The sequence below is a fragment of the Chiloscyllium plagiosum genome, unplaced genomic scaffold (assembly GCF_037043375.1).
Source record: "Chiloscyllium plagiosum isolate Xiang-an unplaced genomic scaffold, Cpla_swu_hap1 HiC_scaffold_24, whole genome shotgun sequence".
Classification (NCBI taxonomy): domain Eukaryota; kingdom Metazoa; phylum Chordata; class Chondrichthyes; order Orectolobiformes; family Hemiscylliidae; genus Chiloscyllium; species Chiloscyllium plagiosum.
Window position 1 is genome coordinate 27994569 of NW_028270162.1, and position 22831 is coordinate 28017399.

The 22831-nt window shown below is 39.8% G+C and overlaps 1 protein-coding gene across 2 annotated transcripts in view; it reads right to left on the bottom strand.

Moving 5' to 3' along the window:
- Window positions 1-22831, bottom strand: part of rasal1a (RAS protein activator like 1a (GAP1 like)) — a 271746-nt gene that overhangs the window by 67048 nt on the left and 181867 nt on the right. For both annotated transcript variants that reach the window (XM_043715652.2, XM_043715650.2), the window contains exons 12-13: window positions 11255-11319; window positions 2384-2496 (exon numbers count right to left, since the gene is read on the bottom strand). In XM_043715652.2, the coding sequence (XP_043571587.1) occupies window positions 2384-2496; window positions 11255-11319 (178 nt within the window). The remainder of the gene's footprint in view (window positions 1-2383; window positions 2497-11254; window positions 11320-22831) is intronic.

A 22831-nucleotide genomic window follows, 5' to 3' on the forward strand; every position in this document is an offset into this window, starting at 1 on the left:
CAAACACTTGTTTCAGTTCCTCATCAAATATGATTGATGAGCAAAGTTTGGTCACTGGCAGGACTGGACTGGATATTGGGATTTTATATAGAAATATTGACTGACTAACAGATATCCCAATCTCGATTGGACACCATAACCAACATCTTCAAGAGAGGATGGGAAGGAGAGAATAGATTAAAGAAGTGAGTAAGGGACTGAGACTCATTATGGTGATCTTACTATGAAAATCAGGAGTGATAGATAATAGGCAAACAATTTTATTTCATCCACTTAATATTAACATTTAACTCAAAATTATTCCAGTGTGTTCTGAGATGAATGATTAATGGCTAAATACAGGTGATATTGAAAGATTAACAATGGATATGGGAATTGTTCTATAAGGGTGTAAATGCCTGAAGGGGTTAATGCTGAGGGGTGCCTTAAGCACCTCCTACTATGATAATGTCATATCAGCAGAGTGAGGGAACAGTTGAGATGCTGAAACAGTAAGACCTACCATCCAGCAAGCCACATCTTGTTCAAGACAAACGACTTGTTTGATTCCCAAGTTTTTGTCTCACATTCTACCTAACAGGCCCAATGGATCCCTAACACGAAAAAGAACAGTGACAGCAAATCCACCTCATGAGCAATAGTAGAGAAACCTCATGTAACATGATTAGCAGCAGTGAGGATTATTCTTACAGGAACTTGCTGCACCCTCCTAACATTACCAAGCTGATGCTGCAGCATTGTTTTTGCTGCCACGCTGCATTTCTTTTCACAAAGCTCATTCCAACCAGTGCCAATTGGCAATGTATTTCTAACTGGAAAACCTTCAACAATGCACATTCATTTTTCATGTCCACACAGCATTACATCTGTAGCTCACTTGGCTGAATAGCCACTTTGTGATGCAGAATAACGCCAACTCTGTGAGCTCAATTCCTGCAATCACTGAGGTTACAATGAAACACTTCCCTTCTCAACCTCTCCCCTCACCTGAGGCATGGTGACTCTCAGTCAAACCACCACCAGCTGTTTCTCTCTCACTCTCTCTCATGAGCAAACAGCCCTATGGTCCGGTAGAACTATGGCCACTTTACATTTATCTTCAATCTTGTATTCTTCGCTCTGTTCTATTACTCTCTGCACTTTGTATGGAATGATCTGTACTGCATGCAAAACTGCTGCTGCCAAGATGCAAACCGAGGAAATATTACTGAGGAATTTCTCCGGCTATGGCATTTACGCAGGCTGCAGTGCAATCTAACCCAGTAAAAGATATGTGTATCACCTCACCCCACCCTATTCTCTTTGACCTTTATGTCCACCTATGATCTGCCTGTGCTCATTGCTGTACTGGAGCTGCACACTACCTTTCTTTACCTGTTTTCATCATCATCTCTGGACTTGGGAGCATAAAACAGAGCAATTACAGAGAATTGGCAACCTATGTCTTATATATATATGACTTCTATTTCTTTAATGCATCTCGTTGTACCTCCCATTTCTTACACTGATATTCTTCATGCCATTTGACCTTCTCCCTTCTCATTTTAATGTTTTGGTATGTGGAGATATGTGCCAATATCTGATTAAATAGCAGAACAGAGGTGGGTGTGTGTGTGCTCATTCCTGTGCAGAAAAAAACAACCCTACCAAAACTGTTCTTTATTGATATCCTTCTTGTTAAGCAGCTGGGATGTTTTGCTATATGAAATCTACAATACAAAGATATGTTCTGTTGTTGTGTTTGCATGCATATGCCTGTTGTCTTTAATATTGTTCTGTTCCTTTCTCATCATCTGATAATCTTCCAGGTTTAACAAGAAACGTCAGCCCCTAAAATAATATTACTTGATGCAACTTTGCTCGCTGGGCTGGAAGATTCATTTTCAGACATGTTAGGACAAGCCAAACAGAGAGACACACGAGAATTCCTAGAAGCATGATATTCCAACCAGAACTCTATCAACAAACACATTGACTTAGACCCTACTTACCATTCTCTGAGAGAAAGAACAGGAAATGACATCACAATAGGAAATTACATCACCAACCTAAGGAAACCCAAACACATAAATAGAAGGCGGGTCACGAACACGAGTGCTTCATCAGAGGCTCACTGAGGATGTTACCTAGCATGGTGATGGAACATCTGAAAACGAATCTTCCAGAACTTTAACCTGAATTACAAATCTTCTCAAAATTCACTAATATTATTTGACTTGCTTTCCATTGTTTCTGTTTGAGTCCCAAAATCTGTAGTTTCTTTTAGGGCAAACTAGTGTCTTCAAGTACTTTTAAAAAGTTAATGGCTTTGGAGATCAAATGCAGGAGTCAGGAGAAAGATAAGCAGGTAGGTCGCAAGATCACAGCTATATAATATTCGTACCTTGTTTTGTTAAGGTCAATTTTACAAGGGTCCAGTTCAATGTATTTCTTTTCATCAAAAATACGGTTAATGACTTGCCTCAGCACCTCATGTAAGTATGGCATTCCAACCAGCTGTAAGAAATGAGAACCATCATCCAAATCAGGCATGGCACGAAGATGTTGTAACATGTCGAAGAGAAATCTGCGGAAGGACCTCTCCCCATTATAGAAGAACCAAACGCAACATTATTTTCTTTGACTTGCTGTTCTAAAAAATGTTGTTTTTACAGTTTTCTTTCCCAATAGTTGCAGTGATTCCAGCCAGTTTGTCCTATCACTTAAAAACAGAAGCTACAGTTTTTGTTGTGATTTTCCCTTGCAAGATGGAGTGACCCAAGAATTATCTATAATCTTCACCATATACAGGTATGTACCAACTTACTCACTTCATTTTGCCGGCTATAAATCTCAGATTATTCTTTAGTTTTTCATGAGATACTGGCTTTACTAAGAAAGCCATCATTTATTGCCTGTGAACTGACTAGTTTGCTGGGCCATTTCAGTGGGCAGTTGAGTCAACCACATTGCTCTGTGTTTGGAGTCACACCTATAAATAACATTAGTAGATGAGATTTTAACAACAATTGATTAGTTTCATGGCCGCCATAACTGAGCATTATAATTCCAGGCTTACTATTGGAAGTTACATTCCACCAGCTGCTATTGTAGAATTTGAACTCATGGCCATACAGCATTAGTTTGCTCCTTTGGATTATCAGGCAGCTGAGATCACAGTGCCATCATCTCCTTGGTAACTACAAATGACTAAAATATTTAATTAAAATTAAGGTCAAGACGTGAAATATAATCCTTTTAGCCATATACTAGAATAAGAATATAAATAAATGAAATTAAAAATTGTGTGCTGATGACTCTTCATAAGGAATGTCTTAAATGTTGAAACAGAAAACTTCCTGCATCCAAATTTCAGTTTCCACACTCAGTATTAATATCTTGTTGTGCTTTAATCCACAAATCGGGATCAGTTGTAAGTTTCCAGGCAGGAACTTTAGTAATTCGTTACACTGTTCTACTTTTAGCTGTTTTGAACTAACATTTCAGAAATTATTGTTTCTCTCTTTTTAACCAGAACAGACAGCAATGACTCATGCTTTTAATTAAGTTTTACAGTGGGGGGGCTTTGAAGGCATCTTCTAAACCGATGAACAATTGACTTGCCAGAATTAATTTAAACGTATTAGGCAACATCTATATATACACCACTATAAAAATGCAAATCATTTCTCTCTCTCCCTCTATAGTAAATAGTCAGGAGAATTCATGGCCTGTTTCTCATCTATTTCCATTGTCACGCTTTCTTTCGCCACATGTCCTAGGGTGAGGCATGAACCTAAGTCTCTTAGATAAGAGGTAGGGGTGCTATTTAGCAAGCCACAAGACCTCTTGTTATTGTGATTATTATTATCATCTAACACTTTTCCCAAGAAGAAAACATCCTAATGCTATTCTCAGAGGCACAAGTAAAGTCATTAATTGACATGAAACTGTTAAGATATATTTAGATCTGTATAGTTCCGCTCCATTTAAATATTGTTATGCATATTGATGAATATATAATAATATGACTATAATCTAATGCTGCCATTAAAAATGTAACTCCCAAGTGAGCCAGTAACCTGGTTTCCTCACATGAAAGTGACAAAAAAGGACAAACTTTAGAGATGGTATTATGCCAGGGAGACCTAATATTACTGAGTGTTCCTTTACCACGCAATTAATCATTCCAAGGCCAAAACTTAGAGTTGTCTATACTGTTTGCATTTAGCATATTGTCACCATGTCCTGATCCAGTATGTAATTGGGGAACTCGACGGATTTGCTCAAGACAGATGGAGTTTAATTTGGATAAATGCGAGGTATTGCATGTTGGTAAGACAAACAAAGGAAGGACTTACAAAGTTAATGGCAGGGTCCTGAGGAGAGTTGTCTAACAGAAAAGACCCAGGGCTTTAGAACATAGAACATAGAACAGTACAGCACAGAACAGGCCCTTCAGCCCACGATGTTGTGCCGACCACTGATCCTCATGTATGCACCCTCAAATTTCTGTGACCATATGTATGTCCAGTAGACTCTTAAATGTCCCCAATGACCTTTCTTCCACAACTGCTGCTGGCAACGCATTCCATACTCTCACAACTCTCTGTGTAAAGAACCCGCCTCTGACATCCCCTCCATACTTTCCTCCAACCAGCTTAAAACTATGACCCCTCGTGTTAGTCATTTCTGCCCTGGGAAATAGTCTCTGGCTATCAACTCCATCTATGCCTCTCATTACCTTGTATACCTCAATTAGGTCCCCTCTCCTCCTCCTTTTCTCCAATGAAGAAAGTCCGAGCTCAGTCAACCTCTCTTCATGAGATAAGCCCTCCAGTCCAGGCAGCATCCTGGTAAACCTCCTCTGAACCCTCTCCAAAGCATCCACATCTTTCCTATAATAGGGCGACCAGAACTGGACGCAGTATTCCAAGTGTGGTCTAACCAAAGTTTTATAGAGCTGCAACAAGATCACACGGCTCTTAAACTCAATCCCCCTGTTAATGAAAGCCAAAACACCATATGCTTTCTTAACAACCCTGTCCACTTGTGTGGCCATTTTAAGGGATTTATGTACCTGCACACCAAGATCCCTCTGTTCCTCCACACTGCCAAGAATCCTAGCCTTAATCCTGTACTCAGCTTTCAAATTCGACCTTCCAAAATGCATCACCTCGCATTTATCCAGGTTGAACTCCATCTGCCACCTCTCAGCCCATCTCTGCATCCTGTCAATGTCCCACTGCAGCCTACAACAGCCCTCTAAAATGTCAACGACACCTCCAACCTTTGTGTCGTCTGCAAACTTGCTGACCCATCCTTCAATCCCCTCATCCAAGTCATTAATAAAAATTACAAACAGTAGAGGCCCAAGGACAGAGCCCTATGGAACACCACTCACCACAGACTTCCAGGCAGAATATTTTCCTTCTACTACCACTCGCTGTCTTCTGTTGGCCTGCCAATTCTGTATCCAGACAGCTAAGTTCCCCTGTATCCCATTCCTCCTGACCTTCTGAATGAGCTTACCATGGGGTACCTTATCAAATGGTTCATAGTTCTTTGAAAATGGAGGGTCAGGTAGATAGGGTGGTGGAGAAGGCATTTGGTGTGCTTGCCTTCGTTGGAGATAGCATTGAGTATAGGAGTTGAGACATCATGTTGCGGCTATACAGGACATTAGTGAGGCCACCTTTGGTGTACAGGACATTAGTGAGGCCACTACTGTGTGCAGTTCTGGCCTCCCTGCTATAGGAAGGATGTTATTAAATTGGAAAGGGTGCAGAAAAGATTTATAAGGATGTTACTGGGACTGGAAGATTTGGATAGCCTGGGACTTGTTTCCCTGGAGCAAAGGAAGTTAAAGGAAGATATTATAGAGGTTTATAAAATCATGAGGGACATAGATAAGGGGACTAGCAAAGGTCTTTTCCTAGGCTAGGGGTGTTCAAAACTAAAGGGCTTAATTTAAAAGTGAGAGGGGAAAGATTTAAAAGGGACTTGAAGGACAACTTTTTCACACAGAGTATAAGTGTGTAAATGGAATGAATTGCCAGAGGAAGTGGTAGATGCAGGTACAGTTACAATATTTAAAAGACATTTGGACAGGCACATGAATAGGAAATGTGTAGAGGACTATGGGCCAAACGCAGGCAAATAAGATTAGTTTAGTTTGGGAAACCAGGTTGGCATGGACGAGTTGGGTCCGAAGGGTCTGTTTCCATGCTGTATGACTCTATGACTATAATAACAACCCTGAAATCTGTTCTTACGGTAAATACATAATGTTTCTCCTTCAGTCATGTTGGGAGAAAATATGGCTTGAACATTTTAAGAGATTTTACATTTTTGAGAATTCTGCAGCATTAAAAGTATGGAACATATGTTTGTTCTCCTTCTGAGATTTATGGAAAACATTCATAAAGATCATGTGAAGTTGGAGATAAAACACCGACAATAGATGACACCTCCCCCCAACCACATAGTGTATAAAAGGGCAATGACAATTCGTTATCCTCAGTTTTGGTCCGACTCCTCCAGACTAATTTCGTCTTTAATGAATCCACATTAAGATGATGTGGAGGTGCAGGTGTTGGACTGGGGTGGATATAGGTATAGCCCAACTGGTTCATCTGAAATCACAAGCTTTCGGAGCAGTGCTCCTTTCTCAGGTGAAGTCTCCACCTAATGAAGGAGAAACACTCCGAAAGCTTGTGATTTCAAATAAACCTGTTGGTCTATAACCTGGTGTTGTGTGACTTCCAATAAATTAAGATGCAAATGTGGAAATATTGTTCTTCTGGTGGCAGGATATAACCTACATAATGATTTTTGCATTGCAGTTGCAATGGCTTAAATGCAATTTGAATAAAAGTGAGGGTTACCATTACACTGCAGGAAATCTGATAGCAGCCTCAGGTGTATATACATGTGCAGTTAATTACTGAAATCTGGTAAGATACCATGCGCTTGGGGCCCTGTTGTCATGTAATAGTAGTTTCCCTACCCCTGGACTAAGAGACATGGGTTCAAGTCCCACCCGCCACAGAAGCATGTAATAACATCGCTGAGCAGGTTGATTTGAAAAATAGGTTAAATTTTTTTAAAAATATACTCTTCCACAGGCTGATAGATAAACTGCATCACATCAGAAACTGCTACAAGTTGGGGTTGGTGCATTCAGCTACTGTAATTGAGTATTTAACAGTGCTAAATTATAATTACCATTGAACAACATCTCTTGACCTGAAAGAATTAAATTATGACATTGTGCTTCCTCCATAGATAACAAAAAAATATACTTTTAAAATTTCTCAGACTGTCTGTCTTTTCTTTCTTTCTTAGCCTACCTGAATTTCCCAATCTTTATTGTACTTCCTGTACATTACTGAAATCTAATTTATGTTTCTCCACTTATACTTCTCAGTTTGGACTCTGAGGAACCCTCATGGGGACACACAATCTAATTGGTTCAAGAACCTCTCTGTTGCTTGTCCCACTTGCACAAACCACAGATCCCCTTTCGAGGCTTCACCCTACGAAATACCAAGAATAAAAGTGGATCTGATCAGGTGTACGCTAGAACTCTATGGGAAGCTAGGGAAGTGATTGCTGGACCTCTTGCTGAGATATTTGTATCATTGGTAGTCTCAGCTGAGGTGCAGGAAGACTGGAGGTTGGCAAACGTGGTGACACTGTTTAAGAAAGATGGTAAGAATAAGCCAAAGAACTGTAGATCGGTGAACCTGATGTCGGTGTGGGCAAGTTGTTGGAGGGATTCCTGAGGGACAGGATGTACATGTATTTGGAAAGGCAAGGACTGATTAGGGATGGTCAACATGAGTGTGGGAAATCATGTCTCACAAACTTGATTGAGGTTTTTGAAGAAGTAACAAAGAGGACTGATGAGGGCAGAGCAGTAGACATGATCTATATGGATTCAGTAAGGCGTTCGACAAGGCTCACCACGGGGGACTGGTTAGCAAGGTTAGATCTCATGGAATACAGGGAGAACTAGCCATTTGGATACAGAACTGGCTCAAAGGTAGAAGACAGAGGGTGGTGGTGGAGGGTTGTTTTTCAGACTGGAGGCCTGTGACCAGTGGAGTGCCACAAGGATCGGTGCTGGGTCCACTACTTTTCATCACTTATATAAATGATTTGGATATGAACATCAGAGGTATAGTAGTAAGTTTGCAGATGACACCAAAATTGGAGGTGTGATGGACAGCGAAGAAGGTTACCTCAGATTACAATACGATCTTGATCAGATAAGTCAATGGGCTGAGAAGTGGCAGATGGCACTTAATTTAGATAAATGTGAGGTGCTGCATTTTGGGAAAGCAAATCTTAACAGGACTTATACACTTAATGGTAAAATCCAAAGGAGTGTTGCTAAACAAAGAGACCTTGGAGTGCAGGTTCATAGCTCCTTGAAAGTAGAGTTTCAGGTACATAGGATAGTGAAGAAGGCGTTTGGGATGCTTTCTTTTATTGGACAGAGTATTGAGTACACAAGTTGGAAGGTCATGTTGTGACTGGAAAGGACATTGGTTAGGCCACTGTTGGAATATTGCATGCAATTCTGGTCTCCTTCCTATTGGAAGGATGTTGTGAACTTGAAAAGATTCAGAAAAGATTTACAAGGATGTTGCCAGGCTTGGAGGATTTGAGCTATAGGGAGAGGTTGAATAGGCTGGGGCTGTTTTCCCTGGAGCATCGGAGGCTGAGGGGATGACTTTATCAAGGTTTATAAAATCATGAGGGGCATGGATAGGATAAATAGACAAAGTCTTTTCCCTGGGGTGGGGGAGTCCAGAACTAGAGGTCATAGGTTTAGGGTGAGAGGGGAAAGATATAGAAGAGACCTAAGGTGCAACTTTTTCACGCAGAGGGTGGTATGTGTATGGAATGAGCTGCCAGAGGAAGTGGTGGAGGCTGGTACAATTGCAACATTTAAAAGGCATCTGGATGGGTATAGGAATAGGTAGGGTTTGGAGGGATATGGGCTGGATGCTGGCACGTGGGACTAGATTGGGTTGGGATATCTGGTCAGCATGGACAAATTGGACCGAAGGGTCTGTTACCGTGCTGTACATCTCTGTGACTCTATGACTCTATATGTATATATTAATACCTTGATATTGAAATAAAAAGCCTTTCAGCATTTTATCAACTTTGTATCCTCTCAAGCACATGTAATTAATAATCACCTATGAGGAGAGGTGATGGCCCAATGTTATCATCATTAGACAGTTAGTTTAGAGCACCAGGTAATGCTCTGAGGACCTGGGTTTGAATCTCAGCATGGCTATGGTGGTATTTGGATTCAATGAGATACTGGAATTATTAATGACCATGGAGCAATTGCCCCGGAAAGAACAATACCTGGTTCACTAATGGCCTTTTGGAAGGAAGTCCTTTATCCTGGTCTAGCCTACATATGACTCCAGACCCAAAGCAATGTGGTTGGTTCTTAATTGCCCTCTGGGCAATGAACACTGGCCTTGCCATCGATGCTCACATTCCACGAACGTGGAAACAAGAATATTAAAAAGTGTTGCCAAACACCTCCACAATCATAATTCTGATTAATTCATTACAGCTAAATACTGCCAAACATGGGAGTCATAGAATCACTGACTTATAGTTACTTTGTTAATCTACCTTCTTATTGGTTGGTAAGTCGGTGCCATGGCATCATATATTTTAAAATCGCTTCTAAACTTGAGAAATAATCAGATGGTTGTGAAAGTTGGAAAAACATGTCTCGGGAAGTAGTTGAGCAGAGATCATTGTATCTTTTAAAAGAATAAAAATGATAACAGGCTAAGGAGAGAAGGCAAGGCAAGGAGATTGGTTTGGATTGCTCTAGTTGTGCTGAATTATCACTTCTTTTGTTATAACTTCCATCATTCTACACATCCTCTTGTACAGTAGAGTATGGACATTCTTGGTTCCAGTTAAAAACAATCTGACAGCAAAACAAGATTGAATTAAAAAGGTCATCTGCAGAGGTGAATAGCAACTCTTTGAATTGTTGGAGACAATGCTCTTTCATTATTATATCCATATGAAATCTGAACATTTTGACATTCATGCGAAAACCCATTGGATTGGATTTTGCACTCAGTGGTGAAGGAAGGAGACTCACCATTCATGGACCTTTCTGCTGAAAGGATGGTGGAAGAAGTAACTGTCAAATGATGTAACAGAAACTGTCAACAAGAAATAATATATGTATATTCCTTTAATATTTAGTAAAACTAAAAAGAGGATAAGTGTGGCACTAATTGGTTCGCACTTTCAAAGAGCAGGAATTTAGGATTGAATGATCTTTTATTGTGCTGTAAAATCTTTGTAGTCCCTATATCCAAAAACTTAAATCTTTAAAATAAATGCATTGCACTTATCACAAACTTTATTGAATGAATGAATTCTGATTGTCCTTAATTAACTCATTCATTTCTGTGTATTCACTCATTTAATCTCCAGTTACGAGTTGCCCACAATCAATTCTTAATTAAAGACTTAACTCAGAAAAGACTTAATCTTTTCTCCCTTCAGAAGTGAAGATGCTAGTTTGGCAAGTCTCCAATTCTCCAGCAACATTTGTCGTGTCTGAGGATGAATTTCCTCCCTGTCCTCCTTCAAAAGCCTTCAGGGTGGATTACATTAGGTCCAGATGATTTATATAGCTCAGGGTTTGCTGTTTTATTAACAGTACATCTATATTCTTTAGGCTGCTGAGAAGTGAAGACTGTAGTGCACAATATGTCATGTTTCTCCAAGACACTAGTGAACATTCTTCAATAAATCCGAGCTTACATCTCTTTCTGCAAGCTTAGGGTCTGCTTCTATTTAAGCAAGGCATCTAGGAATTCTTAATTTTCTTTAGATGCCACATTCCAGAAAACGAGTGGAGTTTGTTCATTTATTTTACTCCATAGACAACCGAAGACCTGAGAACAATGAATTTCCTGGAGTGTTAGATTAGCTAGTAAATTCATTCTCTCAGTAAGAAAATCAAGAAGGATGTTATTCCTTCCAAATGGGTGATTGAAATTGAACTAGGGACGAGAAGTTAATCTCCAGGATTTGCAGATGTCCTTCTTAAAACTCACAACTTGCAGACAATAACAACTTAAAGTAAATGAAAGGGCAATATCACAAGTGTCTGTGACATAATAATTTGATCACTCAATGTCACAAGTTTGCAAGGTCAACATGGAGACATTAGAAGACAGTTGTTTGAGAACTTAAAACCACTTACCTTCATAAACTGTTCCATAGCCTTTGAAGCCAAAGAATTGGATCTGAAAAGAGTGTTCGGATCAGCTGTGTAAAACAGACAAAATATTGCTTAGTAAACTAAATATCAAATCTTTCAATGTGCAGCAGCCTGCCTACTTCTGAAAAGAATTTAGGACTTTTTATAATATCTTGTCCATTGACCACATTTGATACAATCAGGGGACTCGATTGAGGTCTACAAAATCATGAAGGGTATAGACAGGGTGGATAGAGATAAGCTTTTTCCCAGGTTAAGGGATTCAATAACGAGAGGTCACACATTCAAGGTGAGAGGAGAAATGTTTAAGGGGGATACACGCAGAAAGTACTTTACAGAGAGGGTGGTAGGTGCCTGGAACACGTTGCCGCAGAGATAGTAGAGGCAGGCACAATAGATTCATTTAAGGTATGTCTGGACAGATGCATGAGTAGGTGTGGAGCAGGGGGTTCCAGATCCTTAGGAATTGGGCGATAGGCTTAGACAGTGGATTTGGATCGGCACAGGCTTGCAGGCTGAAGGACCTGTTCCTGGGCTGTAAATTTTCTTTGTTCTTTGTTCTTTGGTAGGAATAGATCTAATTATCGAGCAATATAAATTGGTAGATTGATATAAAAGTGAAAATCATTTCAGCATTTTATTACCTTTGTATCCTTTTGAATACATGTAATTGATAATTAGCTGTGAATTTTCTAAACACCTCCACAATCATAATTTCATGAACTTCTGAGTCAAACATATTGTTAGCACTGCCAGTTCAATTAAATTCTTCTCTCCAGCAAAAGAAAACTTAAGATGAATTTGGTTTAGAGCCAAGAAGAGATTCAAAACTGTGTGCCTATAGCTTTGAATAACGCAGGCAAGAGACATTCCAACAGCTTCAGACTAGTTTTGAGTGATTATGAATTCACCCAAACCCATTCTTCATTCAGGTCATATCAACCTGTGACCCTTGAAATGTGCTGGTAATGAATGAGTTAAGCAATCCAGAATCCATTTCAATTCTGAACAGGGGCTGAAACAGCCTCCTGCTGGCGCTCACACCTGGAACCTGGAAGACTTTGACTGTCAGGTGTCACCTGACTGCTACGAGTCAGCTGCCTGACAGATTCCAATGGCGGGTAGTGGCTGTCCATTGGGGAAGAATGAAAATGAGGAATGGGGAGGAGTTTTTGACAGGAGTCAACCTATGGATGCAGACCTTTCTTAAAGAAACCCCACTGCTTCTCAGGGACTCCAACTGGGAAAATACCTTTAAACCATCTTCCATCACTTTACTGACATTTTGACAGCTTTAACTGGAACAAATATGTCACCATTGGCAAGTCACCCGAGAACAGCACAAACTTCCATTTGGGTTTCACGTACAACATTTGCAGGACTTAACACTAACACCAGAATTATTGGTGTGTCACAGAGCTGGTCCTTTATCTTAAAAACTGTTCCTTTTCTCAAGACTATGATCTTTTCTCAGAGGGGTCGTAAAACACTCCAGGCTCTGAATCTGCTGGGTTGGAACAGAGATGAGAAAGGTATTGGGAGGCCTTGTTATTTATATGTAAATAGATGAGACTCTAGGCCACAGCTTTGATATTTTAGAAGTAATCTGTACAATGAAAGGGAAGTAGTCAGTCCTAAAAGCTGAAGTCTTGTTTGAGTAAGTTCAGCAGTGGACTGAGTGGAAGCAGGTTGCTGGACTCTCTCCTTCTGCCCTTCTAACTTCGACTGGTAAGCCTCTGTTTCATTTATATTGTTTAAAGGGTTTGTTTATTGGAACTGTTGCACATATTTTTCAGAACAGCATACTACAGTCTAGTTTGGATAGACTGAGTTCTGTGGGTATTCTATACTCTGTTCTTTGTGTTTCATTCCATAATTTTGTGAATAAATTTTTGTCTGTTTTAAAACCTGGTAGTCAACCTTGCTAACTTACTCTAGGTAATTTTGACTGTACATTTACTGAAACAAACTGCAAAGTTATGGTTTGGGCCGCTTGCTTAAGAATGTTTTGAGTGGTCTGGCCTAGTCCATAACAGGTGTTAAAAATTACAGATCATGCAGAAATGGAACAGTTACATTTTATGGACAAAATCACTGGTTATGGAGTTTAAATTGTCCCATAAATTTCCACTCTACCACAAAAGCCAATGACAGAATCATTTCCAGCTCAACAATATAACAATTCTGGGTGATCCAAGATAAAGAGCCAATGCAGTTTTACTGTAAGAGAACTTTACATGCAATTTCTCTGCTCTATCGAAGAACACACATCGAGACAGAAAGTGATAAAATGAATGACTGACGTGTGTATCTGCTACTAATCTGGTTAAATGCATTAACAGTCAGAAAGTGAACATATAACAAGGTACAAAAGGAATCTGCCACCTTCTAATGGGAAAGCCTTCCCCTCTCCAGAATCCACAATCCCATGATTTTGTAATATTTCAACATTACCCCTCAATAAACATCATTTAGTAATCCAGGTGTGATGACAAGGGTGAGATGCTGGAGTCATGGTGATGTGGTTGGACTGGAATCCAGAAGCCTAAGTTAATGCTCTGGGGACATGGTTCAAATCTGAAATGCCACCATGTTAACGGAAATAAACCTGAAGTATAAAGCTAGTCTAAGTGATAGTAACCATGGTAATTATCATAATTGTTATAAAAACCCATTTCATTCACTACTGTTCTCAATAGGAGGAAATCCATCATCCCTGTCAGGTGTGGCTTAAATATGACTGCAGATCAATAGCAATGTGGTGAACTCATAACATCCCTCTGAAGTGGGCTAGTAAGCCATTCAGCCATAATCAAGCTTGGGCAACAAATATTGGTCTTGCCAGCGATGCCCCCTTCCCACGAAAGAATAAAGAAAATCACACTGCACAACATCTAATGCAGATAACGGAGGGGGACCACAGCAAATTAGTTTTTCTGACTCATTAGGTGAGTGCCAACAATTTGTAATCTTGGCTATTGGTGCAGGTATGGCAGCTGCATTATTGGCCAGCTGAGACTCCAGCCAAGGCCAGGAGAGGGAAAGATAGGTATACAATCAAGATGGTAGCCGACAACAAGCTGCAGTTGTAAGACGGAGCCACAGGAGGACTCCTGATCACCAATTAGAGAAACAAAAGATACTAAACCTGCTTGCTGAATGACAGAACCTGGTTATCCCTTTATCAACTCAGCACCTGAAAACACTGACTCCAACCATCCATGGCACATACCAGAGCCACTGCCTGATTGGCCTGCAAGTGACCAATTCCATAGACAAATCTGGGGATAACCCCAATTCAGGAACATGGCCTGGATGCTATAGAGTGACCTTATCCAATATGGTATGTGGCGCATTTCTAGCAGAGACCAAAGACAGTGTGCATGCCACCCACCATCTGCCACATTTAGACAGCCAGAATACACTTTTAAGATAGACAACAGGTTCAAATTTCTAGGCCATAGATTCTGTATTTGCACACATGCCATAGATAGTTAAACTGGGGTACTTGTGTTTATTGTGAATGTATTTTAATGGAGCATAACTATAAAACAAGTACTGAAATGTGAGGTGGTGTCAAGGTTAATGCAGTACAGGCACTTGTGTTCTTTTTTATTGCAGAGCTTTCGTAATGTACATTAATTTATACCATTATAATTTTTGCTGTGGTTTGCCAGACTGTTAGCAATGTGATGATAAGTGATGCACTTGGGATCTCCTCTATCAGGCAGTATGGATTATGCAAATTTGGTTAATTTTTAAAAGATGGAAACAGGTTATCAGGAGAAAAATCAGAAACTTGGTCAACATTTGCTTGCTGTATATACTCGAGTCATAGTCAAATTTTTTTGATTACTTTTTAAGGTTAAATTTATAGGGTCGACTCTTACATGGATACTACATGGGATTGAAATTCACGCTTGTCAAAATTCATACCATACTATTAGCAGAAGTCCAATTGATCTCTAAATGAATAAAGGAAAGAGCAATGAATTATGGTAATTCTGAAAACCCAGAGCGGAACACAACAGCCAGCAGACTGGAAGGCGGGGAGTGGAGCCGAACAGCCAGCAGATTGGAAAGCTGGAGTGGGATGTGACGGCCGGCACATTGACTCATAAACATTCATCTGTTATCTGGAAAGAACTAGGGTCAACGTTTATATGAGGTAGCTGGAAAATTCCAGATTATTTAGCCAAAAATCGGGGGTTGACTTTTATATGAGGTCAACTATTACTTAAGTATATGTGGTACATGATTTACATCAGATTTAATCCAATGTTTATCACAGAAATAGAAACTAAGCCACAGCCTCAAGCCACTTCACAAGCAACAAATCAATCTCAAAATATTTGTTACATAGACACATGTGGAAGAAACACTGTGTGCAGCATTGTTACATAGAATTGTTACAGCACAGGAGAAGAATGTTCTCTCCATTGTGTCCATGCTAGCTTCCTGCAAGGTCAACTCAGCGAGTCTCCTCTTCCTCTCTTGTAGTGCTACAGATTATTTTTATCTTCAGATAACCATCCAATTTTCTTCTCAAGACCTCAATTGAATTTGCCTCCACCAGTTTGTAACAGCAAATTCCAGATCCCACAAACAAGGTTCCCCTCATAATACAGGCAGACTTCTGGATGGCTTTGTAAGAAAGGAAGCTCTGCCTGTGTGAGTGAGCACCCTGGCGTCACCCTGAGCAGAGGACCCACTTAATCAGTCTTAGATCGGACATTCTGATGTCACATCCCATCTTTCTGAGCTTGTGCAAGATTATGCAGACCCTTTTACAAGAGTTCACTTGAGAACAAAAGGAAATGTTTCAAAATCATTTGTTTCAAAGCCATAAGATGGCATATGGGATACTTGCCTTCATTAGTCAAGGCTTTGAATAAAAGAGCAAAGAAGTTATGATAGAGCTATATTTAATGTTGGTTGGGCTACAGCTAGAGTAATATGTGCAGTTCTGGTCACCACACTATAGAAAGAATGTGATTGTACTAGAAAAGGTACAGAGGAGATTCACCAGGATGTTGCCCAGGCTGGGTTGACTTACCTATAAAAAACTAGACTGGAGTTGTTTTCCTTAGAGCATTAAAAGCTAAGGGTAGGTCCGATTTAAGTGTACAAAGTTAAGGAGGGCATTCACAAGATAGATTTGGAGAAGTATATATCCTTAGTATTGTGGGGGGGGGGGGGTGTCAATAACCAAGGGAGACAGATTTAAGGTAAGCATCAGGAGGTTTAGAGGGGGTTGACGTAAAATCTTTTCATCCAGAGGGGATTGTGAGAATCTAGAGCACACTGCCTGAAAGGGTAGTAGATCCAGAAGCCCTCAAGAACTACCTGTATTTAGATGAACACTTGAACCACTATAGCATACAATTCTACAGGCCAAGTACTAGAAGATGGAAATAGAATAGATGAATGTTTGATGATCAGCACGTACATGATGGGCCAAATGGCCTCTTACCATGCTGTGAAACCTCTGTGACTATTTCAATGCCTCCATGAAAATTCAACACAAGAAATAGATGCCCAGTCATAACGAAAATGATATTCTATTATCAAGAGCAGTGTCAAGATCTTCCAATCAACAGCAATCACAGAGACACGATGGATTGTCAATGATAACATCCATTCATATACGGAGTAGGGTATGGGTGGAAGGTGAGGGAGATTAGGGTAGAAAGCGATCTAAACATTGGAGATCCATAGTATCAGGCCTTCCTTTGTGATCCATGTATGGTCATTCCAGTTAACCCACCAATGGTCGCTTGTACACATTGAAAGGTAACATTAGCACCAGCTTGAGAGATGTATAATACCCATACCTACAATGCCCCTGCTTCCGGACACACTTCAGGATATTAAAAAATATTAAACAACTGTAGATGCTGGAAATCAGAAAAAAAACAGAAATTGCCAGAAAGACTCAGCAGAATATGATCTATTGACCTAAGTGTAGCAAGGTGATCAGTGAAGCCTGTCTCAAAATTATTTTACCTAGTTCAGCAGCATGTTAAACTTGAACAGGAGGGCACAAGGTCTTTCTGACAACAATTTGAACATTTGTAAGAAACATTTGGAGCTCAGGATCGATGCTATTGTGGACTCTGCTATTCCATGGGATATTTGCTCTATTTAATCTAGTTCATAAGAAATATTGCTCTTGGTTGTTTCCCAATCTTCAATTTCTTAAAGCGTTCCAAATAATGGAATGAAATTGATGACTGTTTTCAAAATCACATATATATTTTAGGGGACAGATTCAGTTTGGATAGAAATTATATTCTGCCCTTTTGAAATATGAACCCTAACAGGTTCACCTGTAGCAAGATCAGAATCAATCTCTGCTGTTTGTCAACCTTGAACTCAGCAGCAGCATCATAAATTGATCACTGCCTGTAATTCCTATCAGAGGGATTTCATTCAATAGCAGCCGATCACATTTTCCCTTATTAACACCAAGGAAAGCCCTTTCACTTCTTTAGCAGGATCTGAGTGCAAATGGTCTGTCTGTTTCCATGGTAATGGGAACTTTATCACTGCTAATTAATGAAACGCTCAGTTAGACACTGTAGCTTTTCTTTAATGCTTTGTTTTCTGAAGCAAAGTGCAACACATTTCTTCTCAGGCTGTCACTCAGTGTTGCTGCCGCTGCATTACAAGGCAGCAATATATTGTCCCAATAACATCGCGCAAATAACAATTCAATCTTTCAAGGGTAACTTTGTCAAAAGGACAGTATAAACTGTCACAACGAATGGTGGAAATACCAGTAATTTACCCCATCTTAAAAAGAAAAAAAAAATCACTATCATCCCAGCCTCTGTTTTAGCTGATAGATTGGAAAGAATTTTAAAATTAGTTAGCAACTTTAAACAGTTTAAAACAGCTGCTGTAGCCAAGTGTATTTCTGTTTCAGAAGCCAAGTATAAAACGCATTCCTTTGTTGTATTATTGGTTCCTTCCTGTATGTGTTATAAGACTGTTGATTGGTGGGCCAATCTCCATTACAAAGGACATGCCTCCTTGTATTAAAGCCCAAGTATCTGAGTGCTGGTTTGCAGGTGTTGTTCACGAGTGAAAATTTAATCTACTCTAAAGAGCTCCTACGATAAGGTACAATTAATTCAAATTGAATGAATGTTTCATAATTGACTTTAGATTTTCCATATTTATTCATTTACACACTAAATTCCAGTTACCTGATATTCTATCCCTTTTATCTAATACATAAAATGTGCTAATTTTCCACTGGGTTGAGTCTTTTTTTATCATTTATATGCTCAGCAACTTTAACAATGGCTTGGAACTGAATATGTGCAAGACCTGCTTGGATTTATACCAGAATCCCAACATGGACAAACCACTCCAGCCCACCTAGTCTATGTCTGTTTTATTCACTCAGGGGATATTGGCATCACCTTCTGCCACATTTATTGCCTGTCCCTCTCTGCCCTTGAACTAAGTAGCTTACTATTCCACTTCAGAGGGCAGCTGAGAGTCAACCACATTGCTGTGGGTCTGGAGTCACATGTAGGCTGGACCAAGTGAGGATCACGGATTTCATTCCGTGAAGAACATTAGTGAACCAGATGGGTTTATCCTGACAGTCACTGGTGGTTTCACGATTATCAGTCGATTTATAATTCCAAATATTTTTAATAAATTCAAATTTCACCATGGTTGGGATTCAAACTTGAAACTTTAGCTGAGCTTCTGGATCAATAGTCTCGCAATAATACCACTAGGCCATCGCCCTCCCTATGTTGTGTTAATTTGTCCCATGAGCAGTCGGCTAATTTCATGACCTTGTCTTGCTCTCGTGTACCTTCCCTTTCTATTTATATATTTATATCTTTCTGTTCTAGTTGATTCAATCTTTAGGAACAGTGGACTTTCTAAACATCCTGTCCTATCACATGTAGTTTATTCAAGATTTTGATTTAGCTTTATAGAGTCATAGAGCACGGAAACAGATCCTTCAGTCCAACTCGTCCATGTCGATCAGATAGCCCAACCTAATCTAATCCCATTTGCCAGCACCCGGCCCATATCCTGCCAAACCCTTCCTATTCATATACCCATCCAGATTTTTTTTGAAATGTTGCAATTGTACCAGCCTCCACCACTTCCTCTGGCAGCTCATTCAATACACATACCACCCTCTGCGTGAAAAAGTTGCCCCTTAAGTCTCTTTTATGTCTTTCCCCTCTCATCCTAAACCTATGCCCTCTAGTTCTGGACTCCCTCACCCCAGGGAAAATACCTTGTCTATTTGTCCTATCCATGCCCCTCATGATTTTATAAACATAATGTTCATAGACCATAGAATCCCTACAGTAATAAGTCCACACTGACCCTCCAAAGAGAATCCCACCCTGATCCATTTGCCTACCCTACATTTCCACTAACTAGGGCACCTGTCCGACACATCTCTGGACACTATAGGCAATTTAGTATGGCCAATTCATCTGACCTGCACATCTTTGGACTGGGAGGGGAGAACCTGAACAAAACCCATGCAGACATAGGGAGAATATACACACTCTATACCAATAGTCACCCGAGACTGGGCTTGAACCCAGGTCCAGGGCACTGTGAGGCAGCAGTGCTAACCACTGAGCCACTGCGCTAGCCACTGAGTCACTGCACTGCTTTAATACATTACAAACTATGATTATGATTTTCTCAGCCATCAAAACTCTGGAAGACATGGGTACAGACTAGCAAAGTTGAACACATAATGTATTCTGCTCACAGCGTCTGACAAGAGCTCACAAATTGCCAGACCATAAATCAACAAACTAGCCAAATACCACAAGCACCTTATTATTGCTGTTTGCTGGCCTGAAGGGTTTACCTACCCAAGCATGGGTGCCAGGATCTTTAATATAGCATTACATTTACAGGCTGAATGATAACCTGCAATACAGGAGAAGAGATCACTGGCCATACCTCCACTGGTACACCAGCTAACCTGTGATTTTCTCCCTGTTCATTGTAATTTCAAGTTGGTTATCAAACAAGCAGAAGACCTAGCAATTATTGTTACCTTAAACCAAACCATATTGAAAACATGCAGGTATAAACAGACTTTGATCCCAGAATTGTATAAATATTGTTCAAAGTGTGCAACTGTAACTTCTCACACGTAACTATGTATTCCCAATAAGTGTTGAACAACTTAAATTAAGTCGTTCATCTGCCTAACATGCACAGGCTAAACGCTATCCCCATTGTGACCTTAGTGGTGGAAAACACAATTGTGCGAGTGCATAAATAGAAGTTGCTGTAAACCTGGAGGTGAAATGGATAGAACTCTCAATCATTGATTTGATGCACATTTTGAATATTTATGCTGAGAATGCTGTGGAAATAAATTGTGTAAACATGTTCAAGAATTAATTAGATGTATTTCTGCCAGGAACAAAGACTCAGGGAGACCTGAGGAGGAGATTCTAAGCATAATGGTCTTTTCCTGGCACTGTTTTTTTCAGTGAGCAATAAAGTTTGCATGCTCAACTAGAATCCAGGATTCTTTGCAGCAAAATTTTCCTATTCCCAAAGGGGAGATTCAATCTGGCGCCAAATTATTTTCCTTTTCTTCATGCCTTTATTAAACACAGCAACCTGTGAAGATGATAGGTGCTCAGCACTGAGAATTTACCAAGTGGATCTCTTGACATGCAGCAGCAATGATGTCAGCAAGCAAATAAGCAGCCAATCATATTGTAGCATTCTCACAGAGCAAACCATAATGTTTTAAATCACTGAAAATCCTTTGCTTTTAATTTCAGAAATATGCATTACAATAGAAACCATATAAAGTTTAAGAAACTTTAAAAATATACTTTTAAAACTGACAAGTCATTTTAATTCAAGAGAGTTTTGTCATTCCATTAATTTAATATGAACTTTTCAGGGATAGTGAGTTATTTTAGCACTAATTAAGAAGCTGATATGCCACTAAGATTAAGTTACATTTCTTTCAACAAGATGTAATTTTTTCTGGGTTTTAACAGAGACTAATAGCATTGAAAAGGAAGTTCTTTTCAGTTCATGATTGCAATGGAGATAGCAGCCTGTGAGGACCTCTGCAGTGAAAGGTGATAGAGCAGAATTCACTCAATGACAACAACTTCTGAATTCTACCTTCTTGTCATCATGCAAATTCCCAAAGTTGCTCTCAGTTTCACTGAGTTAGTGATAATGATGAGTACTGACACATTCAATTAGATTTTTTAAACATGCCTTTCTCTTGTGCTATACCAGTGCAGTTGAATTCTCATGCCTTGGCTGCAGAGCAAAGTCTGCAAATATATTTTCATGAATTCAGAGACTGCATCCCTGAGAGATCCAGCCCTGATTAAAAGATCTGGAAAGGATTATTGATAGACTGCAGCCTGTTGTACAAGATCTATGAGCTAACAGCACAAATCTTATGTAATATTATAACAGTTTTACCTATATCACTACTTAATTGCTTCATCGAGCTGAATAGCTCCTATTGCCATTAATGCCACTGAGATGTAATCCTTGCAAAGCCAAACATTAGCTCCTTTTTTTGGAAGAAAAGAACTAAAACTTATAGTAGGAACTGAAAATGCAAAAGCTCCCATCGGATAAATTGTTTATCGACTACTTGTTCATGCTTTAGTCTGTTCGCATCGGCTCATTGGACAAGTAGGACCAAAGAGCCTCTGACAATCTCCCTTCACTTATACCATATTTCTAGTTGCTAAGGTGACCTCTGCCCTAAAGACATTCATTAATATTAAAAATTGACTTCTTAGGAAGAAATTTGTCAAAAGACGTCTTTCAGTGAAAATTTATCACTTCACAGATGTACCACTCTCATCTTTGGCGTCACTTCATTAAAGAAGTCAAGACAGAGTTTACCCTTCTCATTTCCCAATTTCAGAGCATTTGCAAATGAATCCCAAATCTTGCATAGTATAAATGAATATACATTGTCATGCTAAGAGTTGGGCAACGTTCATAATATTACCAGTTACAAATGTAGTTGGAATTAAATAAGGGTTTGTTCGAAATGTTTACAACAGATGTAAAGCAGCACCTTAAAACTGCTATTGTAAAACACAATTTGAGCAGGTGTGAGCTTTGAACAAGTCAGCAGAAACAGCAGGAGAGGAGCCTTGTGGTCTGTATCTGCTGTAGGAGCAGTCCTGTAAGTAGAATAAGAGAAAGACCTGGCACCAGGTTCCTGTGTATTGTACAAGACTGATGATGAGGGGATAAAAATTGATGCGTTTCTATATGTATTGGACTGAAGTAGGACAAAGTAGTAGAACGTGAGGACTGCAGATGCTGGAGATCAGAGTCGAGAGTGTGGTGCTGGAAAAGCACAGCAGGTCAGAGAGCATCTGAGCAACACGGGCATCAATGTTTCGGGCATAAGCCCTTCATCAGGATGTACGGCTCTTCACCAAAACGTTGATACTCCTGCTCCTCGAATGCTGCCTGACCTGCTGTGCTTTTCCAGCACTACACTCTCGACTCTCAATTAGGACTAAGTCAGGCAGAACTGGG